The sequence below is a fragment of the Ruditapes philippinarum genome, unplaced genomic scaffold (genome assembly GCF_026571515.1).
Source record: "Ruditapes philippinarum isolate M1 unplaced genomic scaffold, ASM2657151v2 ctg1112_1_1_1_1, whole genome shotgun sequence".
Lineage (NCBI taxonomy): Eukaryota > Metazoa > Mollusca > Bivalvia > Venerida > Veneridae > Ruditapes > Ruditapes philippinarum.
Window position 1 is genome coordinate 30,206 of NW_026861521.1, and position 13,181 is coordinate 43,386.

The window sequence follows — 13,181 nt, forward strand, 5'->3', positions numbered from 1 at the left end:
AATCACAGACTGCTTAAATAGAGCCAAACAGAATACCTAAAGAAAGCCCCAAAAAGAGGACAGTGTTTTTAAACATACTATAACTTAAATACACGTCAAAGGACAATACCAAAAACATTAGTACAGAGCAGGGGTACAAACGTTTTTCTTTGTAGTTTCAAGTTGATATCTCAAATAAATTTTTGAATATGCTAGACAAAAATGCGGGACAGATGGACAGACGTATGGACGAACGGAAACAATGACCATAACCTATTGACTGGGGATAAAATGTTGTTTGATAGCGTAAGGGTGTGGACATGTTTTATATTTTATATATAGCTGATAGCAAACAACACATTATTAGCCAACAACATGTGGATGATGTCCGTGACCGGGTTGGAAGTTATTGTAGTACTGGCCTATCATAGTCAATGTGGAGGTATTTTGATGTAACAAACTGGCTGCTGGAGTGACAAATCCGTCCCCAAATACACGTTTTATTCTTGCAGAAAACCATGAATATCTAAAATAGAAAACAAACATAACCGACATAATCTTGTATAATAAATCATTCAAATGAATCCAAATGGCACTAATTTAGTTGTTGACAATACAAAATGCGCAATTAATTTATTAATAAGCGATTTTACAAATGGCATACTAACAGTCTATGATAATTACATACTGTTTACGATAATGTCAATAAGTGTTACATTGAAGGTTAGAAAGATAGACTACCCAGCCATGTATTTTCAAATACATGTTTACACCTAGCGTACCTGTAGACAAAAGGGGCTGCTTCTAGTTGCGGCAGTAAATTCTTCATTAAATTCAGCTGTTGGTTTTCGTCTGTAGAATGAGGGCACGCAAACTCTGTGAGCCAAATTTTCTTATTGTACCGGTGATACAGCTTCTGGAGGTACGACATTATTGCATTGGCATCGCAGTTATACATGTGTGCAGCAATAAAGTCGATACGGCAGCCGTGACATAATTTAAAGAAGGCATCATACCACCAAAATGCTGCACCTGCCGTTGTTGGACTGACAAGTTTTGCGCCATGTGAGTTTTGTTCCAATAGTGGCCAGGCATCAGCAGCTTCCTGTGGTGTCATATCAGCTTGATCCTTGTGATTTGGCTCATTAAAACCCAACACATACGGGCCCCAGGTTTGTATATGAAGCTGCGTGTGGTTATTATATTTTTTCAGCATAGGTATATGTGGAGGAACAGGCCATCCGTTAGAATGGTCACAGACCTTCCCGACTTTCTCATAAAAGAAGTCCATATCCTGGTGCCAATCATACCTTTTTAAATGACAAGATTATACAAGAGTAAAGTCAAAGCGGATATATTTAAAAGTTAAAGAAACAAATCCATGGCAAACTCGGTTTTGTTTCACCCTATTAATTATGGAGGGCGTTCGTTGCCGAAATTCCAGACATGTAAAGCGTTCCTTCTGAAAACTACTATTGAAAAAAAGCGAACTTGCATGTCTTACTTACAGTTAGATACTGTCCACGATACATGTTTATGCAAATCTCAATATTTAAAGAAAAGTACATTTACTTCAGAATTTAAAAAAATCCGCAGATTTGTTAATCCGTATTGTATCATAGTTTGGGGACCTTTCTGTTGAAAATGTGTCACAGTTAAATCTTATACATAGACATGCACAGTGCGTTAACTGGAGTGCAGTTATAAGTTACCCGCACTCCAGAGCATGTCCATTGATTGGCTCATTTTTTCTGGGATTTACTTATTGTGACAGCAGAGAAAAGGGAAAGCGACAGAAATATTATATTCGGATGCTCATTCATTGGTTCCTTTTTTCTGAGGTTTCATATTGCGACAAAAGGGAACGTGTTTTAATGTTTGACTATGATACAAAAGAGAAAGAACATCAAAACACTCGGCAATCTGACTAATACACGGGGGCTACGCCCCCTCGTACAAATTAGATAGCCTCGTGTTTCGATGCTCTTTCTATTACTTAACTTTAATATTAAATTTCTATGGAATATTTCCTTTATTTCTAAAATTAGAAAAGCATAGAATCTCGTTTATTACATACTCGACTAATATACAATAAAAAACCAGGGACTCTTTAAATCAGGATGTTAGTAAAATATCTTACCACCATGACATGTTGTTCAGAACTTTGAAGTCATCACAAAGAAGATTGCCAGGATAAGCTGCAGTACCCTTTTTGAAAGATGCTTGTACTGATATAAGGAGGGAAAGAATACCAACCGATACTAGTAGCGTCATTGTTTCCAGTCAATACTTTTAATTTGTTTCTTTTACCATTTATATACTTTCCCAATTACGGTCCACCGTGTGTACTTGGTGATGTATGTGCCCGTTGTCATCGAATTTGCCGCTGTGACTTTCCTTATATGATATTTTGATTATTTTGTAAACAATTGAAAGGGCTATTTTTAGATATGCAGAGCGAAAGTTAGTTTAATGGACATTGGTCTAAAGGTTCAAAATTATTGAGGTAACTGAACACTTACCAGAATTTCTAAGTTTGCAAAATAATGAATCACTACTCTTGATAAGCTTTTGTTCTAAACAGTTTTAAGCTTTCCGTAAACATAGCTCATGACTAGAACGCTGTTGTTATTAACTCAGGGAAAGTAAATTAGCGACTGACTTCTGGCATAGTCGTCTTGACTTTAAAGTGACATTATGCCCATCCAAGGGTATATAGTGAGTGAACGGGTGAAGATCAAAATAAGTTTTCATTTTGCCATAATTCCTTTTAATTTAATAATTAAGTTCACATAAACAATAAATAACGCACAGATCCAAACGAAATTTCTGTAAATATCCATTAGAATTTACCTATAACGCTTAGTTTATAAAAAGAGTGGGGCAGTCTTTTTATATTTTAGGCAGATTTATAATTTTATCCTAAACATTTTCCAATATCAACTGTTGGTCAAACACCATTTTGACAGTCAATCTTTTGAAATATAAAGTCAATTCAGCTCAACTTGACTATGAAAATATGAGCATAATGTCACTTTAATATATAAAATTTTTTGTCTACAATTAACAGCTGAAGGAAAACGCCTACAGATACAGGCAACCATCATTGAACGCCAATAGGATTTTTTAAAGTAATTATGTCGATGAATATCTTAAATAAACTTGCTAATCTTTGTCAAAAATAATAATATAATAACACATGATGGAGCTACTGGTATGGACTAGAATTCTATAGTGTTTATAGAGGCTAGATCTATATTGCTTTAACTTAAGTGTTTCGATTTTCACATGAATATAACTTTCGTTATATAGACTTTTGGTGCATGACATAATGAAAATGTAATGTATACCTACATCTTCTTAAGTATATCGTCGATTTCTTTTATGTTTAAAGCTAAGAAAAGTCTGCAACAGTTCCAATTTCTTTTGTCGATTTTGGTGTTCTTCGGGGATCCCGTTTTTATCTTTATGGATTCGGAATTGAATGAATTTTAGTTTTCATTATAATGACTTCGAGACAAAATATGTAAATCAGATCGGAAGATAGACACATTCACAAGAAATTATTCATGGAAAAGGTACTTTTGAAAAAAAATTGTTAAGACTTCTACTATATGTTCATAGGTGATTAAAGCATCAACATGAAACAGTGTAAATAGCTAAAAGAAATGTTATAGATGATTAGTACTATGTAAAATTACCAACGTGTAACTGCGACACTTTTGTAGTTCGGTGACAATATATTGCCAGTATTGCAATGTTAACTGTTTACCAGGTACATTGTTATATTGATATCAGAATGACTTTGACATAGTCATTGGAGCTCGGCTCGAAGCAATCTATTCTTTCTAAGCTTTGATTTCTGTTACCAGGGCTGATAATTATTAAGGTTACATAGTTATTGTTCTTAAATAAGAAACTGTGTCTGGCCTAACATTACAATTTTCTGAATTCTGGAAAGATTAATCAAGAAACAACATAATCTAAAACTACTTACTGTAATTTTACCACATAAGATAGAAGCATGTTGACCTATTATAGGGTATTACGTTGACAATAAAGATTTAACATGTCACCCGTGCAATACTAACAACAATAACACAAACGAAAAGAGTTTGCCTATTGCATATAAGTCATATTTTATGTTTCTGCATCCCGTTGTTCAGCATATAGGTTTTTGAGCAAAATCTCCTAGCACTATTTTGTACTTTTAAGCTTTTAATATAACTGCATTCGCACTCAACTTGCAGCATATTACAAGACCACACTGGAATGACAGTTATTACAGTGTGAAGACATGACTATGATTTCACCTTTAAGACTGATTTAGTTACGTTATGTCAAAATGTTAAATGTTATACCGACATGTCATAATGTTAAATGTTGAACCGAAGATGAACCGAGATTTAACATCAAGTTATCTTCAAATTTTGTTATGCTTACTCAATGCCTTTTATAGAGGTCATAATGTGAGATTTTTTGTTCATTTTAATTATGATATATAGCAAAATAGTGTGGTATGACAATTTCAAATACGTAAAGAGACTTGATAACCTTTTCCTAGATTTATAATATAAATGGTATATCTATTTTATCACAATTTTAAATCAATATGGGAAAAGTACTCGTAACACCAGATTAAAAATGTATGAAACAACTCTGCAAGGAAGTGCTCATTTACTGACGAAACAAATTCGTTAACTCGATATGATAATGCCTAGCGTTTCGTTAAATATAAAGTACATGTATACGTTTTTGTTAGTAGGTAAGAGTTCTTTCAAAACCTAATGAAGATGAATTTAGAATATTCGTTAATGGCTGTACTGATTGTGCGACAAAGTATTGTAAATAGGTTTTTAAAGTACGAGTATAACTAAAAAATTTTCACCAATGACCGACTTTCCATTTATAGCTCCTATGTGATAGAGTAAGTCAACCTTTTAAATTTTCAACCGATAACGATTTATATACATGTATTTTCAGAAGATTTTTTGATCAGTAGCGATTTATACGTTTATGCGGCCAAAAATGAGATAACCTTCAAGTTTAAAAAAAGCGAATGGTTGCACTGATAAAAGACTTCTGTGTCATGATATTAAATGGCAAATTAAATGGTGTCTATTGTTAACATAAAAATTATTACGTCATTATTTTATTATCAAATTATATACAAGTATTATTATCTTTTAACGGCAAAACATTCTTAAAATCTTAACCTCAGAAATATTTATTGAATTTCTAATATTTTCATTCCGACAGGACGGTATTTAATTTGTCTTTCCTAAAGTTATAAACATATCTACCATAAAAAGAGTGCATCGGAGACATAGAAGAACTCGTGTCATGTACCACAAATAAGGAAATAAAATTAAGTAATTTGTGACTGGTACCAAACTCATTACATAATAATTGTTTCCAGATACCAATAATTTGACAGGATGAGAATATGTACCTGATCAATAAATTAAGAATGAATACAAGTAATCTTAAAGTTTTACTACATTACGCATACGAAAGAAGAAAATAACATTAAATGGTAATATATATTACATGTATTTTGATGATGCACATACAAGATTTTTTTTTATAAAGAAAAGAATATTTTTGAAAAAAAAAAGAAAAACAGGAAGACGAAAAGGTAATCAACAGGGGACAGATGTCTCAAATATAGAACTATAACGGTTATATGTTTGACTATTAAATGACTATTTGTCTTTATGATGTAATTGTGTATATGAAAAGATCATTTTAATTTTATCAGAAGGGTCTTGGTTGCCTTAAATAAGTCAACATTATTCCAATTGCTAAGTCTTTTTCTTCGAGCGATGTCAAATTGTGTACATCCAAACAAAAATAGTGAAAATTATTTTCTACTTGTCTAGAAAGACAAAATGGCGATGTTTTTTCCTAATCAAATGGTAGTTTAGAGAGCTACTCGTTGTACTAGGTCTCGTATGAAGAACTTGAACTTTTTATTCACAGGAACAAAAAAAGGAAGGCGTGTCACGTTTGTTCATCGTATCACGAAAGTGTTACGAACATTGTGTGGACGATTGTTCTGTTCGGAAAAAAATCAGTAACAATAAAGTGTGGTTCTGGCATATATTCCCGGAATGTTATTGATATTCCATAGTTTTTACCGATTATTAGCTTCTGTATACACATTTTAAGGTTTTTAAAAACAGAGTTGTAAGCTTAACAACTTCTTTAGATGATCTTAATCGGAAGTATTAGTTTTATTATAAGCAGCAAAAAATAAAGAATGCTACGGACTGCGTCAAGTAAAAGTTACTCCCCTTGTTGATCTTTCCTTTCATATATTTTATTACCAGCTGCTTGCTTGTGATAAATACTATAAATATAATAACATTGTCAATGTTTTGAATATAACATAAATTGTAAAAGAGATATTTGTTTCCATTTCATTATGTTGACGTCAAATTATGCAATGCAATATTTATTTGAAATTGCCTGGTTTTTCAAAATACATGTTAGATCAGAACAGAACATACATTTTATTTTAGACTTGCACATACACCGTAGGGAACGTGTTACGGTATCGCGCTTTCCGGTTACAGTATAGAATTTTCAAGATGGAGGATTATTTGTGGGGAAGACCGGTAGGTGATTTTTATTCCGGTCCATACTACAATTAGTTTAGTTTCTAAAAGATGTTTTTGTCCTTTGCTTGTAAGGAACTTGATCCGGTACTAAGTCATATACTCCTTCAGACTCTGCATCGCAGTATTATCTCTATATTGTCTCATAAATGTGATGATTTGACAGATTGAAAATTCAAATCGAGAGACCAACGCATTTTTCTCCAATTCCGACATTATTTAAGAATGCCTAGAAAAAGTGAACCTACAAAACGTTAGTCCTTTAGGTTTAAAAACGTTTATAAAAGTAAATGACCAGTTGAACATTTTTTCCTGTTCGTCAAATGCCTTTGAAAAAATAAAAAAAATATTACAGTATAGAGCGAGGTGTATTGTGCAGTATAGACCGAGCGACTTTCATCTTATTTAGTTACAGTATATAGCCAGATTTCGGTTACAGTCTAGATACAGAAAGGTCGTGTAGCCATTATTTTTATGAAATAACCCACACCTTTCTTTTTAATATATTCTTGAAGGGTTGATTTACATTTGTCTTCAATAGAAAAGTTATAGTTTGCTATTTTCAATCTTTAGTTTGCTAGTTACAACGTATATATACGGAACATGTACATTATATTACAATGTATATATACGTTTTGAATTAATATTTCAAAAAATTATGTACTGACGTTGATTCAAACAACGTATTGTTTCGTTTCAAATAAATTTGATTAGAAAGGGGAAATTTCAAAAAAATGTTCCTTGAATATTCCATGTATCAATGCAATTATTCAATAGAAACTTTGATTTAAAACAACTGTCTTCGCTTTGATGTTCTTTAACAAAAGGTATTTTAGAGTATTCTTATCAATATATTAAAATATGCTTGCATGATAACTTTTAATAATACTAAATAGTTATAGTAAAGTATGCAGAACTTCTTAATGTTCATCAGTTTTATATTTCTTATCTTAGAAGTTTTCTTTACTTCAAATTGAAGACTAGAAGCTTCGGATGACTTAAAGCTGCATACCTCCAGATTAATCAAAATATTTCAAGAAAATCAAACTTGAGAGAAAGTACTTTGATTTATAAAAACAATAAAAAGATTCAAGACTAAAGTAATAGTTTCTATGTAATCGACGATTTGTGACCGATTTTACATTATTTTTTACCATATTTCTACGCAGTTCGGTTATTTTGCATATTTTGACCGCTTTTTGCTGATTATCATTGGTTGTAAGTGCTGTTTCCAACGTGAAACAATTTCTTTGTTCACTTGACAGTATTTTACTTTTAAAACATTTTCAAAATTGTCATGAAAATTTGCATGAATGTGGAGACGTGCTGCTTTAAAATGATATTATTTCAAAGTACCTGGAGAACATTTCAAAGCTTATATTTAACAGATTTGAAGTGAAAAGGATCATAATTAGATGTAAGTATTACCATAGATATAAATGTTGATATATTTAAGTATCATACATGACAACGAGGAATTGATACAAATGTTGTTAGTGTGACATACATTACTCGATATGACATACCTTTACAATGCAGGAAATAAATTGTTCTAAAATAAAATATTATTATTCCTTATTATGATTTCTATTGTTTTTATCAATATTTGAAACACTAATGGAAAATGTGGCTATTGTAAACTAGTCCACTTTAACCAGACCACTTTAATATTGATTACTCCTCATAGAAGAGTCAATGATATTTAATAATTCCGCTTATCTGTCACTTTTATTAACATTATTCACATTCTTTGTTTCTAAATGGTTATGCACTTTAATGTTTTTATCATTTCAATTATCAAATTTGAACCCGACTTGAACGATAAATAGGTTGAAAAAAGTTGACTGGTTTTGAAATGTTCAAGAGTTTTAAAATACATTTATTTTATCATGCTGTGCTTAAAAATGTCACATAACCATTTTCTTCCCTATTTAGATGAAAACACTCCACAATCATAGTCATCTATGGTACTGCTGTAGAATTGTACATTATAAGTTTTTAAGGCAGCTAAATCGTCACTAATGTTTTTTTTATTGATTTTCGGTTTAAGGCATTTAGATAGTTTGACGGTATTTGATTTTGAAAGATTTTAAACAAAAAAGATGGATAATTGTACACCGCTTTTTGATAATACATTGTAATGCAGGTGAGACTGTCAGTGAGCAATTTTGTTAAGTGGTTTTATTTACTATTCAGTGCATTGTGTAGGTCGTAATACACTTTATCTTGTATACATACCTTTTAAAATTGAACGCACACATTCCCTAGTTGGCAATTCTTTCTGTTTAAAGTGGTTAAGATTTAAATCTTGACAGTCAATATAAGATACCAGATTGTATTGCTTTTGAATACAAGAACATATAATTGCATTTGTAATCTAGGGTGCTGTTGCAATCCTCGGGCGAAATAAACTTTCTACGAGGCAATTTATCTCGGTCCAAATGGTACATTGTCTCTCTCCGCGGATTCGGAAAGCATGTGAAGTAAGTAGGCAGTATTCAGCTGAGTAAATTGTCATTTCTTGTAAGTTATTCATAAAAGCCGCTTATATGGACCTACTGCCGAGATATAACCAAAAATGTGCAAAAAATCTGATTCCATACCAACCAAACATACATACATGTAATTGCATTTTGCTTGACATTGTTCATTAATTAAGTTAATGAACATTTCCAGAATGATAATGGAAAGTGTAATCATATCTCTGACACCACTAGATTCTTCGCAATCAGTATTAGCCATCGTCATTAACATTTTAGAATTAAAGATTTGTTAAAGGTTACTGATATAGTAATCAACAGTTTTTTAGATATGGTGTTTTAATGTTTTTATAAATAAAATATGTTTTAAAGTTTTTATAAATAAAATACAACTATCAACAATACTGAAAGGAAATAAAATTGAAGTATCATCAGCCAACAACTTGTAGTTGACCGAGTTCGAAGTAAATAATATTGAAGTATCATCAGCCAACAACTTAATGTTTTTTCAAGTTAAATACCTGTAAACAAATGGAGCAGCTTCCAGTTGCGGCAGTAAATTCTTCATTAAGTTCAGTTGCTGATTTTCATCGGAAGAATGAGGGCAAGCGAACTCTGTGAGCCATATTTGCTTATGGTACCTGTCATACAGCCTCTGAAGGTACGACATTATTGCATTGGCATCGCAGTTATACATGTGTGCAGCAATGTAGTCGACACGGCAGCCGTGGCACAGACTAAAGAACGAATCATACCACCCAATTTTTGCACCTGCCGTTGCTGGACTGACAAGTTTTGCGCCATGTGAGTTTTTTTCCAATAGTGGCCAGGCATCAGCAGCTTGTTGTGGTGTCATGTTAGCTTGATCCTTGTGATTTGGCTCATTAAAACCCAGCACATACGGGCCCCAGGTTTGTATATGAAGCTGGGTGTGGTTATGATACTGTTTCAGCATAGGAACATGTTGAGGAATTGACCATCCGTTAGAATGATCACAGACTTTCCCGACTTTTTCATAAAAGAAGTCCATATTTTGGTGCCAGTCATACCTAAACAACACAATGATACAAAGGAAAATTTAAAACGGGCATTTGAAATACAATTACATGTACGAGTATATCATTATACAAGAACATCAATGTTCTGCTGGGCTCCTGGTCGGTAGTCCTGTGTTTGTGTTGCTTTCATTGAATGTCGCCTTTCGTTTTGTTCATTATTGATTTGTCCTTTATCTTATTTAAAGAATAATATCATAGACTTCTTAAATACAAACGCCGGTATATTAAAAACAAAACAAGGGATATGTTGCAGTATGCATGTAAATTTCTTACCACCATGACATGTTGTTCAGTACTTTGAAGTCATCACAAAGAAGACTGCCAGGCCAAGCTGCAGTTCCCTTCTTGAAAGATGCTTCTGTTGAAATAAAAAGCGAAAGAAACCCAACCGAAACTAGAAGTGCCATTGTGCCCGCTGTTATCAACTCTTTAATCTATTTTTGTTCTACAATGTACTTATATACTTATCATATTGAATTTCACCCTATGTACTTGCCTACTTGGTGATGTTTGTGTTAATTATTTGATGTTCAGCAGTTACAAATTATATTTTGATTATTTTGTATACAGCTGGTCACTGTTTTAATTACTATTGTTGATTAAAAATCATGTTAATATATCAATTTATTGACTTGCGCTTGGTTTTGCATTACATTGCTTTCAATATTCTAACAAACAGAGATATTGCATTACACATAAAAAGTTCATTCTGTTATGATTTGCTTAAAAACTTGATTGGGGGGGGGGGTTATAAGCATGAGAACAATGTTCAACAACATAGGGCGACATTCATTGATAGCTTCCCTCAATAAAACAATAACGGAGGAAAACCTGCAAATAGTCGATCAGGGTACTAACCTATATTAGGGGAGGTTACGGACATCAAATAGATAAAGCAATCTGTAAAATGTCAGGGTAATAAAGTAGTGAGAAACGGAGTCCCTAAAAACGCCAAAAGACCGTTGTGCCAATTCATAAAAAGCGGCGAATGTTCTCCAGGTATAAGAATGTAAAAAAATATATTTAAGGCGTAGCATCACGTTTTGTTAAAAAACAATGATTTTGTTAGCTTATGTGCACTAAATTTTAAAATAAATATTTGGGTTTTAACTTAAAAATGAACATGCAAATCCTATGATTCATTACAGAAGATAAACTCGTATTTTGGACACGACTGCTCCATGTTAAATAGCGTGCAAATTTGTAAAACAATCGAAATGTAACAGTTGTTTTATATAAATCATTTGTTTAAATCGTATTGCATTATAATTAAGGATATAGCATATTTCAATCACATACGGAAATGACCGATTATTCAGTGCGATTTGGTGATTACGATATGACCGTAAGACTTATTTAGTAACATAACAAAGTTGACTTAAGTTAAACATTACTATAGTTATCATCAATTCAATGTGTTCATCGTCAATGACTTTTTTTATGGTCAAAGTTTGTGACTTGACTTTTTGTTCGCTGTGATATATAACAAAGTGACGTGTTTACTTATTAGAAAATTTCTGATGCGTAAAAAGAATGTCTATGGTACACGTTAAACTTAAGGACACATGCATTGTATTTCACGTATCAAATTCTAAAAAAAAGGGTTGGTAGAAATAGATGAAAATATGTATAACACAACTCTTTCAGGAAAGGTCAATTTCAAAACACCAAGAAGATAATATTAGAATATTCGTTTGGTTGTACTTATGACTGTATATCATGTATACTTGTAAGCATTATATACAAATAATTTCTACCAATGACCGACTTTCGTTGTATTGATACTGTATGCAAAAGTAATCTAACTTTTGGAATATACAAGAGAAAACGGTCTAGATACTTACATTAAAGATTGTGATTGTAAGAGATAAGTAAATGCAGCCAACGAATTAAGATAACCTAAATGTTCAAACTAAATATAGACAATAGTTGTTCTTTTATCAAAGTATTATCCTAATGGTTTTTAAGAGTCTTGCTATTCCTTATTTAATTGAATTCATAATATCAAATAATTATCTCTTAACGGGAAAACGTCCTTAACATTCCGTGCAGACATATTTTTACTAATAATGATGGTTTTAGTACATGATATAATTAAAAAAACGTATGAAATTTAACTCTCTGGTGTTAGCCTGAAAACAGGATAAATTTTGTTTGGGAGTCCGAGTGAGAGCATTCAGGAAAAGGAAAACTTCATCTTGATTCTTGGACTAAACATAGCAGTAAACATTTAAATGTTTTTAACTATATCAACTACTAAAGCCACTCTTTGGTGCGCTAAGTTATATCTTTGATATTCTAACGATTTCGTAGTCGATGGGTTGTTTACAAAAACAAAAACAGTCTGATTGCGAGCATTTTGCAGGTGCGCGATGACGTAGTTTCCTGCAATTGAAAAATGTAATATATAACAACTGTTATTCTTTTTTAAGTTAAAGCGAGGGAATAATATAAATGGAAAAGTATAGACATAATTTCATATTTCATGAATGACGAACATTTATGTTACATAATGAAATAAGTACAAACAGAGGATACCCCCATTTTCTATAACAAAGTTGAGTTATTCTAGACCATATCGATGGAAGAAATTAACCCCTAACGAACGCCCAAATCGGCAAAAACGAAAGCGATAAACACTCGGTTTGATAACGCCTTTACATGGACAGTTCAAGCTTCAGTTGATGACACCTAGCCCAGCTAACTCAAAATTCAACATTTCACTAGGAAAGGTAAAATTGGAATGTAGAAACATCCGTAGAAACAAAACTGTCCACATTACCTTGTATAATAGTGATAAAATCCATTTTTGTCATTTATAAGAATTTATTCTACATTATTTCATAAAAACTACGTAAACAATAAAAGGTGCATTAAATAATATAATAAAGCAGCGAGACCCCGCGCCGTTGTTACAGCTTCTTAAAGAATACAATTTTAAGTTTTAAACAAGGTTTGTTACCCTGCCGGGTGACTACCGATAGCCCTGTGTGGCTGACTGTCATAAGGGCTGCATTTAATAATGTTTCGTTCCCTTGGTGATG

The 13,181-nt window shown here is 32.3% G+C and overlaps 2 protein-coding genes across 2 annotated transcripts; both read right to left on the reverse strand.

Annotated features, from left to right (window-relative positions):
• Window positions 1-298: 298 nt before the first annotated feature.
• On the reverse strand, window positions 299-2,291 carry LOC132715915 (uncharacterized). Its single transcript, XM_060699029.1, has 3 exons — window positions 2,120-2,291; window positions 762-1,289; window positions 299-505 (listed from the first exon to the last, which is right to left on the reverse strand). The coding sequence occupies exons 1-3, from the start codon at window positions 2,251-2,253 to the stop codon at window positions 343-345; spliced, it is 825 nt and encodes a 274-aa protein (XP_060555012.1). The 5' UTR covers window positions 2,254-2,291; the 3' UTR covers window positions 299-342.
• Window positions 2,292-9,587: 7,296 nt separating this feature from the next.
• On the reverse strand, window positions 9,588-10,571 carry LOC132715913 (uncharacterized). Its single transcript, XM_060699027.1, has 2 exons — window positions 10,411-10,571; window positions 9,588-10,128 (listed from the first exon to the last, which is right to left on the reverse strand). The coding sequence occupies exons 1-2, from the start codon at window positions 10,542-10,544 to the stop codon at window positions 9,588-9,590; spliced, it is 675 nt and encodes a 224-aa protein (XP_060555010.1). The 5' UTR covers window positions 10,545-10,571.
• Window positions 10,572-13,181: the final 2,610 nt, after the last annotated feature.

Bases quoted from the DNA above. Each gene is read 5' to 3' on its own strand.
- LOC132715913 (XM_060699027.1), bottom strand. From the start codon at position 10,544: ATGGCACTTCTAGTTTCGGTTGGGTTTCTTTCGCTTTTTATTTCAACA. The intron at 10,129-10,410 runs GTAAGAAATTTA...TGTGTTGTTTAG, and splicing joins CTGAACAACATGTCATGGTG to GTATGACTGGCACCAAAATA.
- LOC132715915 (XM_060699029.1), bottom strand. From the start codon at position 2,253: ATGACGCTACTAGTATCGGTTGGTATTCTTTCCCTCCTTATATCAGTA. The intron at 1,290-2,119 runs GTAAGATATTTT...TCATTTAAAAAG, and splicing joins CTGAACAACATGTCATGGTG to GTATGATTGGCACCAGGATA. The intron at 506-761 runs GTACGCTAGGTG...TTTCTATTTTAG, and splicing joins GCAGCCCCTTTTGTCTACAG to ATATTCATGGTTTTCTGCAA.